This window comes from Hemitrygon akajei, chromosome 23 (genome assembly GCF_048418815.1).
Source record: "Hemitrygon akajei chromosome 23, sHemAka1.3, whole genome shotgun sequence".
Classification (NCBI taxonomy): domain Eukaryota; kingdom Metazoa; phylum Chordata; class Chondrichthyes; order Myliobatiformes; family Dasyatidae; genus Hemitrygon; species Hemitrygon akajei.
Genome location: NC_133146.1, coordinates 40,457,286 through 40,476,661, shown reverse-complemented (window position 1 = coordinate 40,476,661; position 19,376 = coordinate 40,457,286). Strand labels below are relative to the sequence as shown.

The window sequence follows — 19,376 nt, the reverse complement described above, 5'->3', positions numbered from 1 at the left end:
TAGTTCTCTGGCTACAGTTTAGAAAACATTTTGGTTTATTGAGATTTTCTCTTTCCAGTCCTATTTTTTCTAATTTTTTTAAAACCATCTACTACCGATCTGTTTTTTTAGAGAATGGGATAGATTAGGCATTAAACGATTTCAGGATCCATTTGTTGGAGGGAATCTTTCTTCTCTTGAACAGCTCTCAGTGAAGTATAACCTATCTAATACCCACTTTTTTCGATATCTACAGATTAGAGATGTTTTAAGATCTAAATTACATATATTTCCTACTAGCCTGGATAAGGACATAATAGATGAATTTTTTAATTTGAAACCCTTTGAAAATGGCTCAATTTCTTATATTTATGGTCTGTTATCGGGATTGAGAATGGCTCCTTTAAATAAAATTAAAAAAGATTGGGTAAAGGACTTACAGACTGTATTATCTGATGAGACCTGGAGGGTTATTTTTAAAATGGTTAATCATTATGTTCTCGTCATTCCCTCCTGCAATTTTAAGTAGTACATAGGGCTCATATGTTTAAAGACAAGCTCTCTCACTATATTGCAGATATATCTCCTTATTGTGACAGATGCAATAATGGAGAGGCTTCATTAATTCATATGTTTTGGTCATGTTCAAGCCTTAAAAAATATTGGAAAGATGTATTCCAAACTTTTTCTGTACTTTTTAAAGTTAGTTTTAAGCCCAATCCTTTAACTGCCTTATTTGGTATTGCTGAGGAAAGAACTATAATTTTAGAGCCTTCTCAATCGCGGGTACTGACTTTTATTTCTCTTATGGCTAGGAGGGCGAGCTTGCTTAAATGAAAGGAGATTGCTTCTCCCCCACACATGCTCAATGGTTATGTGATGTTACATTATGTTTAAATCTAGAGAAGATTCGTTGTTCTATTTCCGATTCTAACCAAGATTTTCAAACATTATGGGACCCTTTCTGAACTATTTTAAAAATCTTTGAATTGTTATTATACTATAGACCTCAGCTATTATTATAAAATACTATATGGTAAAGTACTCTTTTGTTTTCTTCTTGTTTTTCTTTCTCTAACCAGCTTTGACTTGGTAGGGGGTATAGATTTATTTTTATAATATAATCAATCGTACTAATGTATTTCATCATTCAATTTATTTTATTTGATAGATCATCAATATGGGATACTGTGATTGTATCACTATGATTTATATATAGTGCATTTTGTGCTATCTTATTTTGATTTATAATAAGTATCCTTATGAACTCTGTACTTGTATATATGAAATTCAATAAAAATATTGGAAAAAGGGAAAAGGAAAGTTGAGGAAAGTAAAGATGCAATACTTTTCTTTATGACAAATGAATTCACATTATTATTTAGTTCTCTGTTGTCTTGGGAGATAGTTATATATCAGAGGACCAATTGATACTTGAAGTTTCTGGTCTCAATCTCAATAGATGCTTTATAAGTTCCTTGGTTCTGAACTACAGTATTAGATTTGATTTGGTTTAACCAAACCAAAACTGAAAATGTATTATTGGATATGATCTTTAGGAGAAGTACTTTTTTTTTTAACCAAGGGTTTAATTCAGTGGAATAGGGCAATGATACCTGAAACAAAAAGTCAAAACAAGCTGTTAAAAGATAAAGTCATTTTTGCCCCAAAACTTAGAAGAGTCATGGTATGACAAATTTTAAATTGTTTTAAGAGTTGTATGCATACACTATCAGGCTTAACAATTTTTTTCCAGTGAAGAAAATAGTTCTCAGGCCAAAGGGGCAACTACTCAGGTAAAGATAATAAAAGTTATAATCATGCAGCCAAACGTTTATTGGAAGAAATAAACTGCAATAAGAGTAAAATATCAGAATTCTCAAGAGCCATCTTCAACTATCAACGGAAACAGCTATAAATATAAAGCTGATCAGGGAACATTATGATTATGAAACATGATAATTATTAAAGAGTTAACTCATTCCCCTTTGTTCTTCTTAATCTTCCTACTTCTTTTGAACCATCTGACCTTATTACCTTCCTTTGATGCCCTTCCACACTTGTCTGCCAAGATGAGGTCACAATCACCTGGTTTCATTCATAAAGAGTCATCTACCATACATTCTCTTCACATGTTGTTTTCCTTCGAGCATCCCACAAGGATCTATAGTTGAAACCATTCTATATCTCATCTACTGACTTTTTTTTGCAACATCAACCAGGAACATTCCATTTGTTTCTGTATCTATGCTGATGACATATAACTATGCTATATCTCACCACTATCATTCACATCCACTCTACTGCCAAAATGATTGATATTCTGTTCCGAATGATCAGAAATTGCAACCACAGTCGACAATCTGCTCATTAACTTTCCTCCCGTGCTGACAGCAACCTTCTTCCTTGTACCCATCTGACCAAGCCAGAACTTTTGCAACCCCTAATTTTTTTAACTCCGAAATGAGACTTGGATCACAATTCTAAGAAATCCTATAACTATTGATTTCAGAATGATTAATATTACCTGACTCCACTCCTGTCTCAGATCACCCTCTGCCGAAAACCTCATGTTGCTTTGAGATTGATTATTCCAAACTAACTCTGCCTGGTCTATTTCATTTATTCATTTTTGGCTGTCATTAATAACACCAATATTTAATTATCATGCTTAAATGGGCTTCAGAAGCTGTTGATCCTTCTTGAAGCATGCTGTCCCTCTGGTGAATATGTTCTCACAAAGTATTTAAGGAAAGGAAATGCTTTGAATGTAGTCTAGACAAGTAGCTGTGGTGCACTTTCTAGATGGACTCTGACATAAATGTGTGTCTACAATCTTGCAAGCTTGGTTATTCCCAAACTTAATTGTTTACAGTTCTCCTCGCTTTCAGCACCCAAAACCCTAAGCTCTGGAATTCTCTTGTTAGACCTATAAACCTATCTCTTTCCTCCTTCAACACATAGATTTTTGGCATTTTGCCTAATATCTCCTTTTGAATGAAAATTTATTATGTTTAGATGGCATGCTTTGGATATTAAAGGAGCTAAAGAGGTGCAATAATGTTGGTGCATTATACCTTTTATGAGAACTAGTTACAAACAAATCTATCAGCTAGGAAAAAATATGCCAAAAGGCACATTTTGTGGAGACCAATGAAAGAAATCTTGAAAATAGTTCAGCTGAAAACTACAGAAGTTACCCCTAGTTACCATGAAAGACTGAAACTAGTTATTTTAATTCTAGGAAAGGAAACATCTGTATATTTAATTGTTGAATGGTTTATAAGAATGGGTCTCTTGAAATAGATGATAGGAGGTTCAGTGATGTTCATGTTTTTTAGGTAAGTATAGAATTGTATTAGATATATGTTACTCATTCTTCAGGTAATAGGCATGAACTTTCTATGTGCAGCTAACATATCTTCACATAAATTGGGTTGGGAATTAAAAATTACTTCAAAGTCACTATGGCTTGTAATATGCTTGATCACCTTCTATATTGATGTCACTCTGAATTTTATTCAAATTCTTGATTTTTTGCATAATTGTTGATGGATGAAATTGTTAGGGCAATGGAAGTTACGATGTCAATTTGCACCACAGAACAGCCTTAATAATTGTTTTGGTTCTTTTCATCAACTTATTTTTGGATGGTAGCACACCAATATTCAGAAGCACTTTAATGACTCATATACCTGTCCTGGAAAGGTAACTAGAACAGAGTAGCTTGTTGTAAGTGTCATTATTTATAATTATTAAACAAATTACTGTATTTTGTGTTGATATACATATTTGATGTCTTATTGTGAATGGTCTAAGTATAAACATACGTTTCTCTATCTTGGAACTGCTGTCATCCCCAATTTGGTCAAGTAACAATGAATGTTCAGACCCTTCTGCAAGCTAAAAAGAAAACATACTTAAATGATAAATGGTCTACATGTGTTCAATTACACGTGCTCTAATAAACTTTGCTTAAAATATTAGTCATTAAACAGTGTGTTGTAAAGGGATGTAATGGGAAGCTGAAGGCAATATTAGATAAATCATAAAAGTAAGAAGATATACAATGTGCCTTAGAGCCAATTAAATTCTGTTCATCTGCTATCATTATTGCTTAGTAGGAAATACAGTACATAACATTTGTGCACAGCAAGCAACCATAAACTAATGTAACGACACATAATCATTTTGTTGTTTGATGGATTAACATTGGGGATAATTTTCCTGCTGAAGATCAATAAATGCCAGCCAGAATTAAAAATAAACTTCTGATGACATGAGAAAAATTGATTTCAAGGATTTGGGTGGTAAGCAATGACACTGCATATAGATGTTGCAGAGAATTTGAAATTAATTATTAGTAAGGAACACTAAATGAATAGCTGGTGGAAGCTATCAAGGGCACACACCTGAGTAAAGGAACCATTGATAAGTAGAAGGAAAGGAAAGATATATGCTTAAGGTGGATGAAGGATGTATTCCAAAAATGAAGAAATACGCAAATGGCAAAATAGTACAACCATGGCTGACAAGGAAAGTTAAATCTAATGTAAAAGCAAAAGAGAGGGCATAAAAACAAAGCAAAAATTAGTGGGAAGACAGAGGATTAGGAAACTTTTAAAACCCCACAGGGAGCAACTAAAAAACTCATTAAGAGGGAAAAATTGAAATATGAATGCAAGCTAGCAAACAATATCAAAGCGGATAGTAAAAACTTTTTCAAAAAATAAAAGAGAAATGAGAGTGGATATAGGGCCGCTAGAAAATGAGGCCAGAGAAATAATAACAGGGCCCAAGGAGATAGCAGATTAACTAAATGAGTATTTTGCATCAGTCTGCACTGTGGAAGATACTAGCAATGTACCAGACGTTGAAGGGTGTGAGGGAAGAGAAGTGAGTGCAGTTACTATCACAAGGGAGAAGGTGCTCAAAATCCTGAAAGACCTAAGAGTACATAAGTCACCTAGGCCAGATGAACTGCACCCTAGGGTTCTGAAAGAGTAGTGGTAGAGATTGTGGAGGTGTTAGTAATGATCTTTCAAAAATCATTGAGCTCTGGCATAATATCAGAGGGACTGGAACACCGCAAATGTCACTCCACTCTTTAGGAAGAGAGGAAGGCAACAGAAGGGTAATTAAAGACCAGTTACCCTGACCTCAGTGGTTAGGAAGATGTTGGAATCAATTGTTAAGGATAAGATCATGGAGTACTTGGTGACACAGTGGTCAGTGTTGGAACTGCTTTTTTTATGCTGTATATCAATGATTTAGAGGATCGAATAGATGGCTTTGTGCCAAGTTTCATGGAGGGGCAGGCAGTGTTGAGAAAACAGTTAGGCTGCAGAAGGACTTAGACAGATGAGGAGGATGGGCAAAAGAGTAACAAATGAAATACAATGTTGGGAAATGCATGATCATGCACTCTGCTAGTAGAAATAAATGTGCAGACTATTTTCTAAACAGGAGAAAATCCAAAAATCCGAGATGCAAAGGGGCTTGTGAGCCCTTGTGTAGAACACCCAAAAGGTTAACTTGCAGGTAGAGTCGGTGATGAGGAAGAAAAACGCAATGTTAGCATTCATTTCAAGAGAACTAGAATACAAAAGCAGGGATGTGGATTGAGGTTTTATAAGGCACTGGTGAGGTCTTACCTTGAGAATTATGAACAGTTTTGGGCTCCTCATCTAACAAAAGATGTGCTGGCTTTGGAGAGGGCTCAGAGGAGGTTCACAAGGATGATTTTGGGAATGAAAGGGTTATCATACGAGGAATGTTTGATGTGTCTGGAACTGTACTGGCTGGAATTTAGAAAGATGGGGGTGGTGCATCTCATTGTTGAAAGGCCTAGGCAGAGTAGATGTGGAAAGTATGTTTTCCATGGTGAAGGAGTCTGGGACAAGAGGATATAGTCTCAGGATAGAAGGGTGTCCATTTAAAACAGAGATGCGGAGAAATTTCTTTAGCCAGAGAGTGGTGAATTTTGGAATTTATTACCACAGGCAGTTGTGGGGTTTGTTCGTTGGGTGTATTTAAGGCAGAACTTGATCAGTTCTTGATTGAAAATGGCATCAAAAGTAATGGGGAGAAGGCTGGGGAGTGGGGCTGAGGAGAGGAAAAAAGAATCAGCCATGATTGAATGGCAGAGCAAACCTAATTCTGCTCCTATGTCTTATCATCTAAGATATGACTGAGCTGACAGTTTTCCATGAACCAAAAAGAAATCCACAAATTCTTTGCAAGTTAAGCTAAAAGGATAAAAGCCTCTCAAAGTCCAACCTTTCATCCCCATCATGTGAGGTGGAAACGGGTAAGGCTGGCCAACAGGGCTTGGTGAAGCTGTATAGGCCAATCTCCTCTACAGTGGATACAGTGGTTTGCAGAAGCATTGATGAACTCCATCCATAACATCAATTTCAGAGGATGATGGAGACTGGAGGTCATCAATGGCCAATGCTTCACTGGGAGCCAAGGGCCCAAGTAAGTAAGTACCAAGGATAAAAATAAAGTTTACAAAAAATGAAAAAGATAGTTTGGGTAGTTTCTGAAACTTTAGGATTTTTTTTTGCTTCAGAATTTGACAAGGAACAAATCAAAGCGGGAGAATAAAGGAAGAGAATAAGAAGGGGAACCAGCAAAACATCTTGTTCTTCCAGAGAGACATTGTTTTTAAGCACAACTAGAATCAAATACCAAAGTGAAGGCTTGGTGTGTGATGAGTAAATAATTGCAGTTGCCAACAGCAGGTGACAAATTCCTTTGAAATGGCAAGGTTTTATCTGATCATGAAGGTAAATCAGGGTGATGATATTGAAGAAAAGTTAGACAAGGTCACTTGGTGGTTGAAATTGAGAGAACTGAGTCCCACTTAAGCATGTCTCAATATCACCAAGACCAAGGAGATGGTGGTGGACTTTAGGAGATCTAGGCCTCATATGGAGCCAGTGATCATTAATGGAGAATGTGTGGAGCAGGTTAAGACCTACAAGTATCTGGGAGTACAGTTAGACGAGAAGCTAGACTGGACTGCCAACACAGATACCTTGTGCAGGAAGGCACAGAGTCGACTGTACTTGGTAAGGAAGGCGGGCTCTGTCGTGGGCAAAGTACTGGAGAGTATAACATCGGTAGCTGAGCGAAGGGCGCTGAGTAGGCTACAGTCAATTATGGAAAACCCTGAACATCCTCTACATAGCACCATCCAGAGACAGAGAAGCAGTTTCAGCGACAGGTTGCTATCGATGCAATGCTCCTCAGACAGGATGAATAGGTCAATACTCCCCAATGCCATTAGGCTTTACAATTCAACCGCCAGGAGTAAGATATGTTAGAGTGCCGGGGTTGATTGTATTTAATGTATTTAAGTAAACTACTTAAGAACTTTTTAAAAGCTATTATTAATGCTTTTTGAGAGAGTGATTTAGATGCATATCATATTTTTACTGAGTTAAGTATTGTATGTAATTAGTTTTGCTACAACAAATGTATGGGACATTGGAAAAAAATGTTGAATTTCCCCATGGGGATGAATAAAGTATCTATCTATCTATCTATAAGCTACGTTGGAGAGAATAGAAAAACAGGTGAATAAGGAAGCTGCAAATGGCTGTAAGGAGAGAGATAGACAAAGATGAAGACTTTGATGTAAAGAAATTGAGCCTCTTAGAGTGACAAAATACGAAACACAATACCCTTTTTCTTATGTTTTCTCTTCTAATTGAAATTCGTCGCCTTATGTGTTCTTCTTGTGTATTCTCATCCTGGTGAAACAAATTTCCAGGTCAATTAATAAAAAGATAGTATGTTTGCTAAATAGAATTGCAAATCTGTCTGCATCATGGCTTCATCCTACTTTCTTCCCTCTATTCCTGGTCTAAAAAACAACCATGCCAAAGCCTGTCCTTCCAAACATGCTTTCAGTCAACTATTCCATCTCCAAAAAAAACTGACAAATGTTAATGAATATCTAATAACAAATATCTACTGAAAGATAATATACAATGTTGTTACTGTTAGAACTGCATCATTAGACTTTTTTCAAGTATTAACTATTAGGATATTTGCTGAATGTCAGGTTTTTCTGTTAAATTATAAAAGCAAATATAAGAGCTCTGGTTGAAAGTAAGATTTAGTTATCAATAGAAAAGTTACTAGTAAAACATGTCACCTACCCACAATTCATCACTGTCACTTTGAGAATTTTGTGCTTCAGTCGGAACTTCCTGTCTGAAGAGTAAAAGCATCTATGAGTTTTAGTAAAGTTTTACACTGTTGATGCTAACATATAAGAATGACATAAAGTAGGCAACAGAAATTACTGAATGGGCCTTACATGATGGTTCCTTTTTCACATGTAGATAGCACAATGGAAAACACAAGTAACTCAGAAACCAGGACAACTGGGTTGCAGGATGACAAGTCTAAAGGGAATTGGTGGTAGTGTTGGGGGTTGAATGAGAGGCAATAGTGTGCTTGGAGGGGGCTGAAAGGTTTCTATGTCCATGATATAGCCAAAAGAAAGTATCATTTAGAAGTGGGTAGCATGGGGGCATTGATTTGGAGGAGGAGTTCAAACAAGTGGTGTTTCAGACAAGCATCACAATTGAGAGGAGATGTAATCTGCAAGCCTGATAAGGGTTGTTATGATTGAATGGACACTGGAAAATAGTGGGAGAATTAAATAAAGATCAAAGAAAATATGCTGATTAGTGAGTCTATGATCAGCAATCAATTAGGAAGATCGGAAGATCAGAGGAGGGGCATGCGCCAGTACCTGCGAGGATGGAACTTGGGGTCTATAAAAGAGTAGATGAGTAAATAAATTAAAGGGAAATTTTTTCATTGTATTTACAGCAACAAGATTTAACTTAAGTTGCTCCAGCGAAAGCAACACTTTTAAAATCTGTTTGGTCTGTGAACGTTCAACAACAGGCTCAGTTTGTCAATATATGGATTAATTTCTCACAGAAATGCTCCATACATGTACAGGTACAGGAATTACAACATCACGTACAGACACAAATGGAAAATTCATCCAAGCAGAGGCTGAACACTTCGCAATTTATACATACAAACTTCAATAAGTTTTGGTTGGAGCTGTAAAATGACTGATGAAGTATTTCAATGTCCTTAGTGACCCTTTAACTGGCACCTAAATAAAGAACACTTTTTTGATGACTGTTCAAAGAAAAGCATTTTCTGGGCCTGCAAGCTCCAATTTATATCACAAAGCCCGAAAAGGGGGTGCTTCTTAACTCCTGATGTCATTTAAGTCATTAGAGACACTACTGCAGGTTGCAACCAGTGTTTATACACAGAAATAAACATGGTGTATTCCTGATAAAATCAACTTTAGATTGTGTTTCACTGAAAAAAACAGCTTTTAGTTATACAATTTCTATATGGTGGGGAGGGTGGTTACTCATGAAAAAGGTACAATAAATTCCTCTCTACTGTCTTCTCATTTATCACTCTAAATCTACCCATGCTCTTAACAGACTTAAAAATCAGCTTTATTTCTAACACTTCCTATCCTCCAGTATGGGGTCATGATGATCTGTACATCTAACACATGTATTATGTGTCCTAGCCCTTCAAACAATTCTAGTTATTTCATATCAATATTGAATACATCCTTAACACCATTGTCTCCAAACCTTTCAATGCATTGCAATAAATTCAGTTTGGGACAGTTCGGCTTCCAAATAAAAGTAACCATACTTACTGTGCCATTTTGTTAAACTTGAGCAATGGTCCTTGAATGGATATTTATAATGGCTCTGAAAGCAAAACAATGTAACAAATCATATCCAAACTTAAATTAATTATAATATTGATGAGCCTGTTACATGCTCATTCAGTAAGATTTTTTTCTGATACAAATCTAAAAATCAAGGATTAAGAAATGTTTAAAAAGATGAAGTGTTTTTCTATTCTTTAAAAAGTTAGAAGACTCAAACGTGGCAAATGCAATTCATGTGATCCAAACTTAAACAATATACAAGCAAGGCAACATAATCTTTCATCAACTCAAGCTAGTGGAACACCACTTATCCGTCATTTAACACCTATCACATTTTCAATGTGAGTTCAAGCCTACTTATTAATTGTAAGTTAATTAAACTATGCCTGCTTTCTCATTAGACCATTGGATATGCCCTCCCAGGTCTCTTCAGTAATCCTACTGTATAGTAGCACAATCTTTGCTGAAGTCATCAATCCAAACTTCATGATAGTCCTATCAGATCACACGACTTCTGGCAGAAGCCTATGTGTCCATAGGAATTTACTGCTTTGGTCAACCATTAAGACCTATTTGGGTATAATCTTCAATTGTGTAATGTGCAATTATTTCTTGCTGACACAATTGAGAATGGATTCTATTACTAAACACTCAAACCACAGTTGTCAATTATTGGTGCAATATTTCTTATTCACAATCCCATGATATCAAGGAGATGGGGATGAAATTTTCAAGTTGTGTGTTTCCATGAGCATAGAGCAGGTTGCATCACCTTCATCAGATTCACTAGTAGAGAAGTTTCCAAGCAAGTTAATGCCCCCATTACATGAGTTTAATTATTGCTGTTCATGCCAAGGAAATAATATGGCAACCATCTTTAAGAGATTCTATATATCATCTTTCAGGATCTGTAGGCTCTGACTGATGTTATCGAGTGTCCATAGTCAATGGCTACTCAGATCCAGAGCCAAATCCATTATACTGGCTCAAATCATCTCCATAATCCATACTTCTTTCATAATAACTGTTAATTTATGTTTTATTTTTGCAAGCACTACTCATTTTGTAGAAAAGATGCAGCAAATGTACACTTAAATTAACAAATAGAGAGTGCTGATACCCAGCAGATCAGGCAAATAAACCATCATATCTGGCATAGTGACACATATATAGCAAGAAATAGATAACTCCAACAAAAAATAATATAGCCACCTACCTTTGAAATTCAAAGCATTACTATTGCTAAATTTCTCAGCATCAACATTTTTGAGGGGTCGCAGTTGATCAAAAACTTAATTGGATTAAGTACTGCCATACAAATACTGCGTCCACCAGAGAAAATCAGAGGCTTGGAATCAGTGTCATGGCTCATCTCCTGGCACTTCAAAGTTTTTCCACTATGTACATGTGCAAGTTAAGACTTTGCCATCTTACTCCCATCCCTGCTCACCCAAACGTTGTGTGGATTGAAACTCTTAACCTTTTTGGATAAGTGTAACTGAAACAACATTCATGAAACCCAGCGCCTCCTTGGACAAAGCAGTCGGCTTGATTGACATCTACCAACTAATCATTCATTCCTTATTCCGCCATGATACTGTGGGTGCAGCATATAACACAACGAGTAATGGAGTTACTCACTAAACCTATTTCCACAGATGCTTCCAAATTCAATTCTTCCACTAACAAGGAATCTGGCAATTTATAAAAGAAAGTCAGTATCAATGGTCTCTTCCTTATCCACACATAAGAAGAGTGGCAGGGATGGGTGAGCAGGAACAAGTAAAAGTTGTGAAATTCAGGTCAGAGCTGTTACAAGGAACTGAACCCAAAAGGAGAATGTTGGTATTGATCAAATGATCATGTAGTTCATGCACAGAAGGAAATAAATGACTTAATATTCCAGATGGATAAACCTCCAAAAGAACTGGACAGTTGCATTATAGATAGAAAAGCAAGGCACTTGAAATTGTTGAACTTAGTATTCATTCCTGAAGGCTGCAATATACCCAATGGAAAATGAGGTACTGTTCTTCAAGGTTATTTGAGCATCATTGAAATAGTACAGGATGCCACAGACAGGCAAGTCAGAGTGGAAGTGGGATGGAGAATTAAGTAGGATGCAATTGGAAGTTTGAGCTCACCACTATGGACTGAATGAAGGTCCTCTGCAAAACAATCATTCCATGTGCTTTTAGTTTTTCATCGTAGAAGATCACATTGTCAGGACGGAAAGCAATGTACTAGATTGGATGTATGAGTGAATTGTCCCTTCACTTGGTGTAGGACCTTTTTGGGGCTTAACATTGTGGAAAGGAAAGAAATAGTTGCTTTCATTATTATTTTGGAAGCTGCCTTTCAATAATAGACTCTGTAATGGAATCTTTAATATGCCCATCTGCAATTTGCAATGACAGAAATGTTACAAAGCAAGGATAGGGAATGAGAAGAGGAAACAGAATTAATCCAGAAAAATACCCAACATACTCAACAAAATGTTTGACATCCAGCTGAATACTAGAGCAAAGAAAAATGCCAGAGGAGAAAAGTGTCAGCTGTCTAAGAATATACTTTATAAATATTTCTACAGTAGATCTCAATGCTGGATTGTTCATCATGTAAGTTTTGGGGTTGTGTCATTTTGTTTCCCTCTTAATGTTGGATGGACCTTTGTTGCTGATGACATCACCAACCAGAGACAACCTCAGTGCTCAATTTTAAAGCTGTTTCTGCAGTCTCTTTGCTTCCATATAGCATTTCCATGAACTTGAGACCCTGCATTATCTTGTAAGGTTCTTGACAAAACTTATGTTATGCTGATCTTCAATTTCTGTGTTTTCTGTTAGCATAATTACTTCCCTTGCTGCATGACTTATCAATATTTTCTGCATAACTAAACAGTTGGCTCCCATTTTGATTTCCAATCCCATTCCAAATGCTCTTCAGTTTTAAAGCTTACATGAGTAAATTCTTGTTAGGACCAATTTGTAAGTCAACAACCATAGATCTTCCTTTGTTGCTCACACATTGTTACAAAACTCAGCTTTAACAGCAAAAATGTATGTTTACTAAATGTTTGCCCTTTGCCCTAAGTGATTGCTTCCTGTTCCTTCACAGCTTCCATTCATTCAGTTTATCACTGCTTTCTCTTCCATATCTCTGTTTGTTTTCCCTTATGTTAATGCAGTATCAATGGTTTCTTCCTTATTCAAACATAACAAAGGTGTACAAGCAACTTGAACAAAAGCGATTGTGAGAGGTTTTGAGCTTGTTCTGATTCAAGAGCATTGCAGTGAAATTAGTGTTCTGTCATCCAGTCCAAAGCACAAATTTTGAGTTTTGCAATTTTAGGTCACCCCCCCCCCCAATGCATCCATCCTACCATCTGCCTTTCCTGCCCCCCCCATCACCCATCTTTATTCCCACCCCCCTTCCAATCCATTCATTTATGTCCCCCAACCCATCCTCTGCCTTTCCAGCACCTACCCCACTTCACCCATTTTTGTTCCCCTCCCCCTCTTGGTTCCATCCATCTAGTACATGCACATAGTCCATCCACAGGATTTCACTGCCTAATCGCCTAACCCCCCCCCACCAAACCTGTTCCATCTGCCACTCCTTTACTCCTTTCTCACCTAATAGTTCCTGTTACACCTCCTTTACTATCAAATTCCACACACTAATGTCTCCCAACTCCACCTAACCATCATCTTTCACCCCTCCCCAGTCCACCCATATTGGCCCATCTCCCCACTACCCCTTTGATCTCAGCCTTGATGCAGTATTTGCAAAGATGCTACCCGACCCACTGAGCTCCTCCAGGATACATTGTATTCTAGCATCCGCAGTCTCTTGTGTCTCCAACTTCATTTTTGATTATCTGAAATTTTCATTGTATTCCAGAAGTGTAGTCCTTGGATTCTTTGTGTAGCCTTGTCTGTAAGAAACTGAACAAACTTGCAAGCTCCACATCATAGCATCTCAGCACAGCATCATGGTTTATTCCAACCGCACTTCCAGTAAGTTGAGAAGACATCGGCAGATTCAGTAATTGCAACTACTCTGATAACAGTTAAAAATAATTCTGTGCCTTTTACATGGATGAGCTGGGTCAGATGGTCAGCTTCTGTGCTGCATTACTCTATGACTTAATGAAATATGAAGCTTAGGCAAATTGCAGATTGAATAGAGGAGCTCTGCAAAGCAGATACCCAATCTATGTTTGGTCACTCCATTGTAGATATCACATTATTATCAATACATCAGTTCACTAGTTTGGAAGCAGAGTAACTGAATTGTTGTTTCACATGAGAGGACTATTTTGGTGAGAAGAGACAACCATCAAAATGACAATGGATATCAGAAGTCAAGTCAGTATCCGTGTATACTGTCAAACAAGACAATGTTTCTCTGAACCAGGGTGTAAAGCACAATAGTACACACAACACACAGTAATTTATGGAAGTAAGGATAAAGTCTACAAATGAATTATGCAAAAATAAACAAACTGCATAAATTAAATGTTGTAAGGTACAGAACAGATTAACCAGTGACATTTCAAATGCGAGGCCGCAGGGAGTTCAGAAACCTAATGGCCTGAGGGAAGAAACTGTTTCTCATCCTGATTGTCCTTGTTTTTATGCATCAGCGTTTCCTGCCTGAAGGTTGAAAGGAGGATGCTGGATGGATGGGTGGGATCCTAAATAATATTAAGGGCCCTGCGTACGCAGCTCTCCTGATAAATGTCCCTTATGGATGGTAGGGAGACCCGTATGACCCTCTCAACCATTCTCAGTCTTTTGTAGGGACTTCTGGTCCAATGCTCAGCTGCTCCCATACCAGCTGGAGATGGAACTTGTCAGGACACTCTCAATGCTGCTCCTATAAGCCAGTTAAGATGTGGGGTGGGGGGGGGGGGGGGGTTAGGGAGCCTCACTTGCCTCAATCTCCTTAGAAGTGTTATGGATGAAAACTGAAGAAAATAAACTGGGCAAAAAACTAGTCATGACAAAAAAAATCTTGGGGCAGAAAAAGACAGAAATAGTGGATTAACTGATATTTATAAATCTAAGAGAGGAGGTAGAATTAAACCATGAGTTTTGGGGCTGTGGAAAAAATATCCCTAGAGAAAATTAGGTCTGTAACTGTTTGGGAAATGATAGCTTGATGTTTAATAGTGGAGCCATGGTATTAAGAAATGACAAAGAGAACTGTCATTCAGTCTCTGTAAAGAGGGCATTAGTTGCCAAACAATAGCACTGTGCTTATTACAGGTTTATTAAAAATGTTGGGTTGGTCCTAGTGAGTGGAGGAAAATTTTTGTGTGAAAAGATCTAGAGGGTAAGAGGGTAGAGAGTGAGGTCCATGTAGATCTGGGTATCCGAAGATGAGAGAGAAAGTCCACCCTAGGATGAAGAATACTAGCCAAGTTAAAAAAAAAACGATAGAACAAAAAACATGATTGAGCAAAAGCTCAATATCACATCAAACTCAAAATTCGTTGAGATAAGAACTGAAGCCAAGTCTTCTGCTTAAGGCTGATAATTGCAGTCCATTTTATATTAACCACTTCTTCAGGTAATACTAACCCCAGATATCTTAACATTACAGAATAAATGTAATATTCTAAAGGAATTGGCACAAATCAGAGTACCGATTGAACAACAATTTGCTTGAATTCATATTGTCCGTAGAGAAAGTTTACACCATTATCTCGTTTTCTAATTTGCCTTGAAGCACATTTTATTCAAAGATGTTGTGCTCTTATCTTTCTGGGGTCTATTGATCGGCCACTTATTTGCTGTTCGGCATCTGCGAAGCAAACAATTTGGGATTTTTGATGAATTTGTTACCTGCTGCAACTACAATCCAACCGCTTCAGCCTAATGCACCGAGTCTGCGCCCTCTATTTAAAGCCAAAGGTTGATTTTATAGCGTCATCCTACACATGCGCGTTACTATGTTCTGGAAATTTCTCGGCCCGGTTGTTGATTGTAGGGAATAGATCAGGACGAATAGTTGTTTATTACTGCAAACATATTAAAAAGCTGGGGTAGGTTTTCTATTATATTTCCACTAATTAAAAGACACTAAATTGAGGCATAAACATCCTACTTTTGAACCTCGGAGGCTAAGCGCAGTCACGCAGTTAATTTTAGTATGAAAGGATCGAGGCCTGGTCTCTGGTGCCTGTTGACTGAATCAAATCGAAGTTAAAGCGTTTAACAGCATAATTTTTCTATTTGCTGCAGTGATTCCATCGGCTCCTATAAGCCATGGTGAAGAAGAATACGGTTCCCGATGGGTAAGTATAATCAGACTGACTTTAGACGGATTTAGTTACAGGACTAAATATAGGTGAGTCCTTGTCTAAAATGTCGGCCTACGGGTAAGTAGGAGAAAATCCGCAGCCATGTTAAGCAGCGCTTTAGTACATCTTTTGGTAAGTAAACAACCCCTTCACAACTGTAAGTATCACGCTTACGAGTTTCACGTTTTTGGAGGATAAATCGTACAAGGTGGTATATTTAGGTGTGTATTCATTCCTGGTTTATACGTTCTGTGCGCTGAAGACTGGACCGCTGATCCTTTCCATTTACATGACGCCTAGGCACTTCAGGTGTCGAGAAGTAGCGCAAGTTCGGGAACTTTGGATCTACAAGAAACATTGAATGTAGCAACTGCTAGATTCTGCGTATGTTAAAATTTAACTTCGGTCGCGGCGGCTTCGGTGGTGGGGTTGGCGAATGACACAAAATAGGCTGTGAAATAGGCGGCGAGAGATCACACACCAGCAAAACTCGGCGTATTTGTTTCCTAAGGCAATGTGCCTTTTTCAGGAGGTTTGTTTCATTTCATGCGTTCTTAGGTAATTGAAAACTAAGGTTGGATTATAATCAATAAATTTCTACGGCTTGACAACCAAGAAACGATGCAGCCATCAGTTTTGTTTCTGTGTTACTGCATCAGTTTTGTTTCTGTGTTACTGTCCAGTGGGACAGTGAAAACAGAATTGGATTTGCAGTCTATTGAGTTTGATATTTGTATCTAGGAGCAATAATAATTGATATCTAAAGCCTGTAGTCGGGGATAGTCTTAATAAAAATGTATACTAAATACTGTTTAACATTGAAATGTAGGAAATAAATTTGAAAGTGGGGAAAATTCTAAATAAGCAATCAATTATAGTGTGTCAAACAGTAATGGTATACAAGAAAGTGATTAGAGACTAAATGGGAAATGAGTAATTAATGAAATTGAACAATAAAATAGAACTGGCGACAAAAAATCAGATCAAGTCTTGGAACTCCTGTGGTAAACTGTATGGAAATGAGCTGTAAAAGTACCTACCAATGCCTGTGTCCTAGCTGATGCCTGTTCTATTATGAAGGCACAATTTGCTTCAGCATTCAGGCCAGTGTTATTTGCATGTAAACTTGTGGGAATAAAGTAAACATTTGATTAATAAATCAGATGAATACTTAATAGTAGAGACAAGTTTAAAAGTTGTTTGAGAGATTTGTTTTGCACTTTTGGCTAAGCAAAATGTTGGGTGCGCATGTCCAATGAACTTTGGGGGGTCCACTCATTAAATTTGCTCTTGGTTCTGTGCAAGTACTGTGGTTTCATTCCATGGAAAATTCAAAGCTTGCTTTTACAAAATAAATCTTTCATTCTATGAATTGTCAGTCAAAATTATTTTGTGTCCCACATCTGACAGGCAGCACATTTAGTAACTTGATCATTTCCTTTAACTATACTGGCTTTGCATCCTTAAAATGAATCTAATTGTCATGTGCATCATGTAGTTCTCTTGTACATGAATGGAACTAAATATGGATGTGAATATAGAAGTCAGTAAAAAGTTTTAATGTTTTGTTATATCCAAAAATATCAGAAGATATCAATGGCAAACTGCTTCTGTAGAACAGTCTGTCAGGGATAATCATGGTCATGGATAGACCATGATTTCCTACGTCATATGACACAGCACAAAATGATGATATCCAAAATAGGGATCTGAAAAGTGCTTTGATAAGCCATAATCTGATAAATTCTGAAGCTGTTGTCATTAAATCCTGAGCATAAATCAGTATACTCATTATTTAATAATGTAGCTTTGACTTACAAAAAAAAAATTGCGTACTGCTTGTATATGTCATATATGGCATGTATACACAGCACTATTTTCACCAGTTTTAATGATGGGATGAGAAATACTCTGACTTATTGCATTTAAGTGGGAGGTGGAAATCTAGGCAAACAATTCACATGATTAAGTCAATTAATTTCAATGAATGCAGCAACCTAAGAGGTAGGCGGTCTAGTCTCTGTTGAAAAATCAGATTGAGGTATGTTTTATCCATATATAGTTTCACAAAACAATATCTAAAAATAATTATTCAGACAGAATAATGCCAAGTGACTCAATGAAAGTTACTGAACTAAACTCCGTCTGAAATTACAAATAAATGAAGCCAGGCCTTCTCTTTGTGCCTTCATAAACTATCCTCACTGAATGCATGGAAATTCATTAATACAAATAAGAATATAGATCTCAAAATTGTCTTTGACCCACCTTAAAATTTTGGCATTGCTATTGACAATATTTTTAAATGTGATATTGAGGCTGGTTTAAAGTTTTTTATCTTTTCATTGTTTTCAATACTTATTCACTAGTATGATCTGCCTTGAGTTTCAGTAGAATTACATACTCATGGTTTAATAGTACAAAGTGCTTTTTCTTCTAAAACAATGCTGTCATCAATGCATCATAATCAGCGGCAACGTAAACTTCATGGCATATAATCCTGAATTAGCCTGTTCTTTCAATATATTTAGATTTGATAATTTTACATTTTTAATAGGTTACATTTGATTGCAGCAAATACAACAATTTTTTTTCATAGCAATCAACTGAGCATCTGTTTATTGCATTTGCAACTCTGCTGGATAGTACAGAGCTCCTTCAGTCTGCAGTGCATTTGAATCTGAAGTTGGCTAAACGATGAGCAATGAGTTTTCTTTACTGTGACTATCACAGTGTTTATTACTTTGTATAAGTCTAAATTAGGATAACATGATCGCTTGAGAAAATTTATTTTTTTAATATAGCTTTGAAATGCATCACTGTTGTACAGGCATATTTGTTTTATTTAAATACTTCATGCTGACCTGGAATTGTAAGCCAGTGTCCTTGGATAGTAGCCTTCCCCCCCCCAGAGGCAGGTTCTTGTGGCCACAGAGGGCTAAACCTTTTTTTTAACAATAGATCAACTTCAGCTGATGAATTGGGTATTCCATCGAATTCCAAATGTGCCCTTAAAAATTATATCTTTTGGTTCCAAATACTGTTGCTGTTTTGTCAAAAAGTTAATAAAAGGCATCTTTAAGAAAAGAGGCCAAATTATTATATGACAATTTTAAACATAGTATTTGTAGTTTTCAGCAGGGTTTTCTAATAAGACTTAGCTACATTTACAAATGTTATTAGCATTGTTGCAATAACTGCTGTAAGTGTGTTTGGACATCCAGAAGTGCTTTTGAATCAATAAAAGTTGGTGTTCAGAAGTGCTGTTCTAGATTTGAATGCATTCTTATACATAAGCAATTTTAATTAGATCTGGGCATTGATCAGTACTGTTACCTGCATTTA

General features: G+C 36.8%; 2 protein-coding genes across 2 annotated transcripts in view; one reads left to right on the top strand and one right to left on the bottom strand.

The window, feature by feature from the left end:
* Positions 1 to 15,617, bottom strand: part of LOC140715042 (protein CC2D2B-like) — a 32,322-nt gene extending 16,705 nt beyond the window's left edge. The window contains exons 1-5 of the mRNA XM_073026769.1: positions 15,574 to 15,617; positions 9,704 to 9,758; positions 8,151 to 8,205; positions 7,671 to 7,739; positions 3,810 to 3,882 (exon numbers count right to left, since the gene is read on the bottom strand). Coding sequence (XP_072882870.1) covers positions 3,810 to 3,882; positions 7,671 to 7,739; positions 8,151 to 8,205; positions 9,704 to 9,711 — 205 coding nt within the window. The 5' untranslated portion in view covers positions 9,712 to 9,758; positions 15,574 to 15,617. The remainder of the gene's footprint in view (positions 1 to 3,809; positions 3,883 to 7,670; positions 7,740 to 8,150; positions 8,206 to 9,703; positions 9,759 to 15,573) is intronic.
* Positions 15,618 to 15,661: 44 nt separating this feature from the next.
* Positions 15,662 to 19,376, top strand: part of LOC140715388 (uncharacterized) — a 44,893-nt gene continuing 41,178 nt past the window's right edge. The window contains exons 1-2 of the mRNA XM_073027497.1: positions 15,662 to 15,773; positions 15,973 to 16,025. Of these exons, the coding sequence (XP_072883598.1) occupies positions 15,997 to 16,025 (29 nt within the window). The 5' untranslated portion in view covers positions 15,662 to 15,773; positions 15,973 to 15,996. The remainder of the gene's footprint in view (positions 15,774 to 15,972; positions 16,026 to 19,376) is intronic.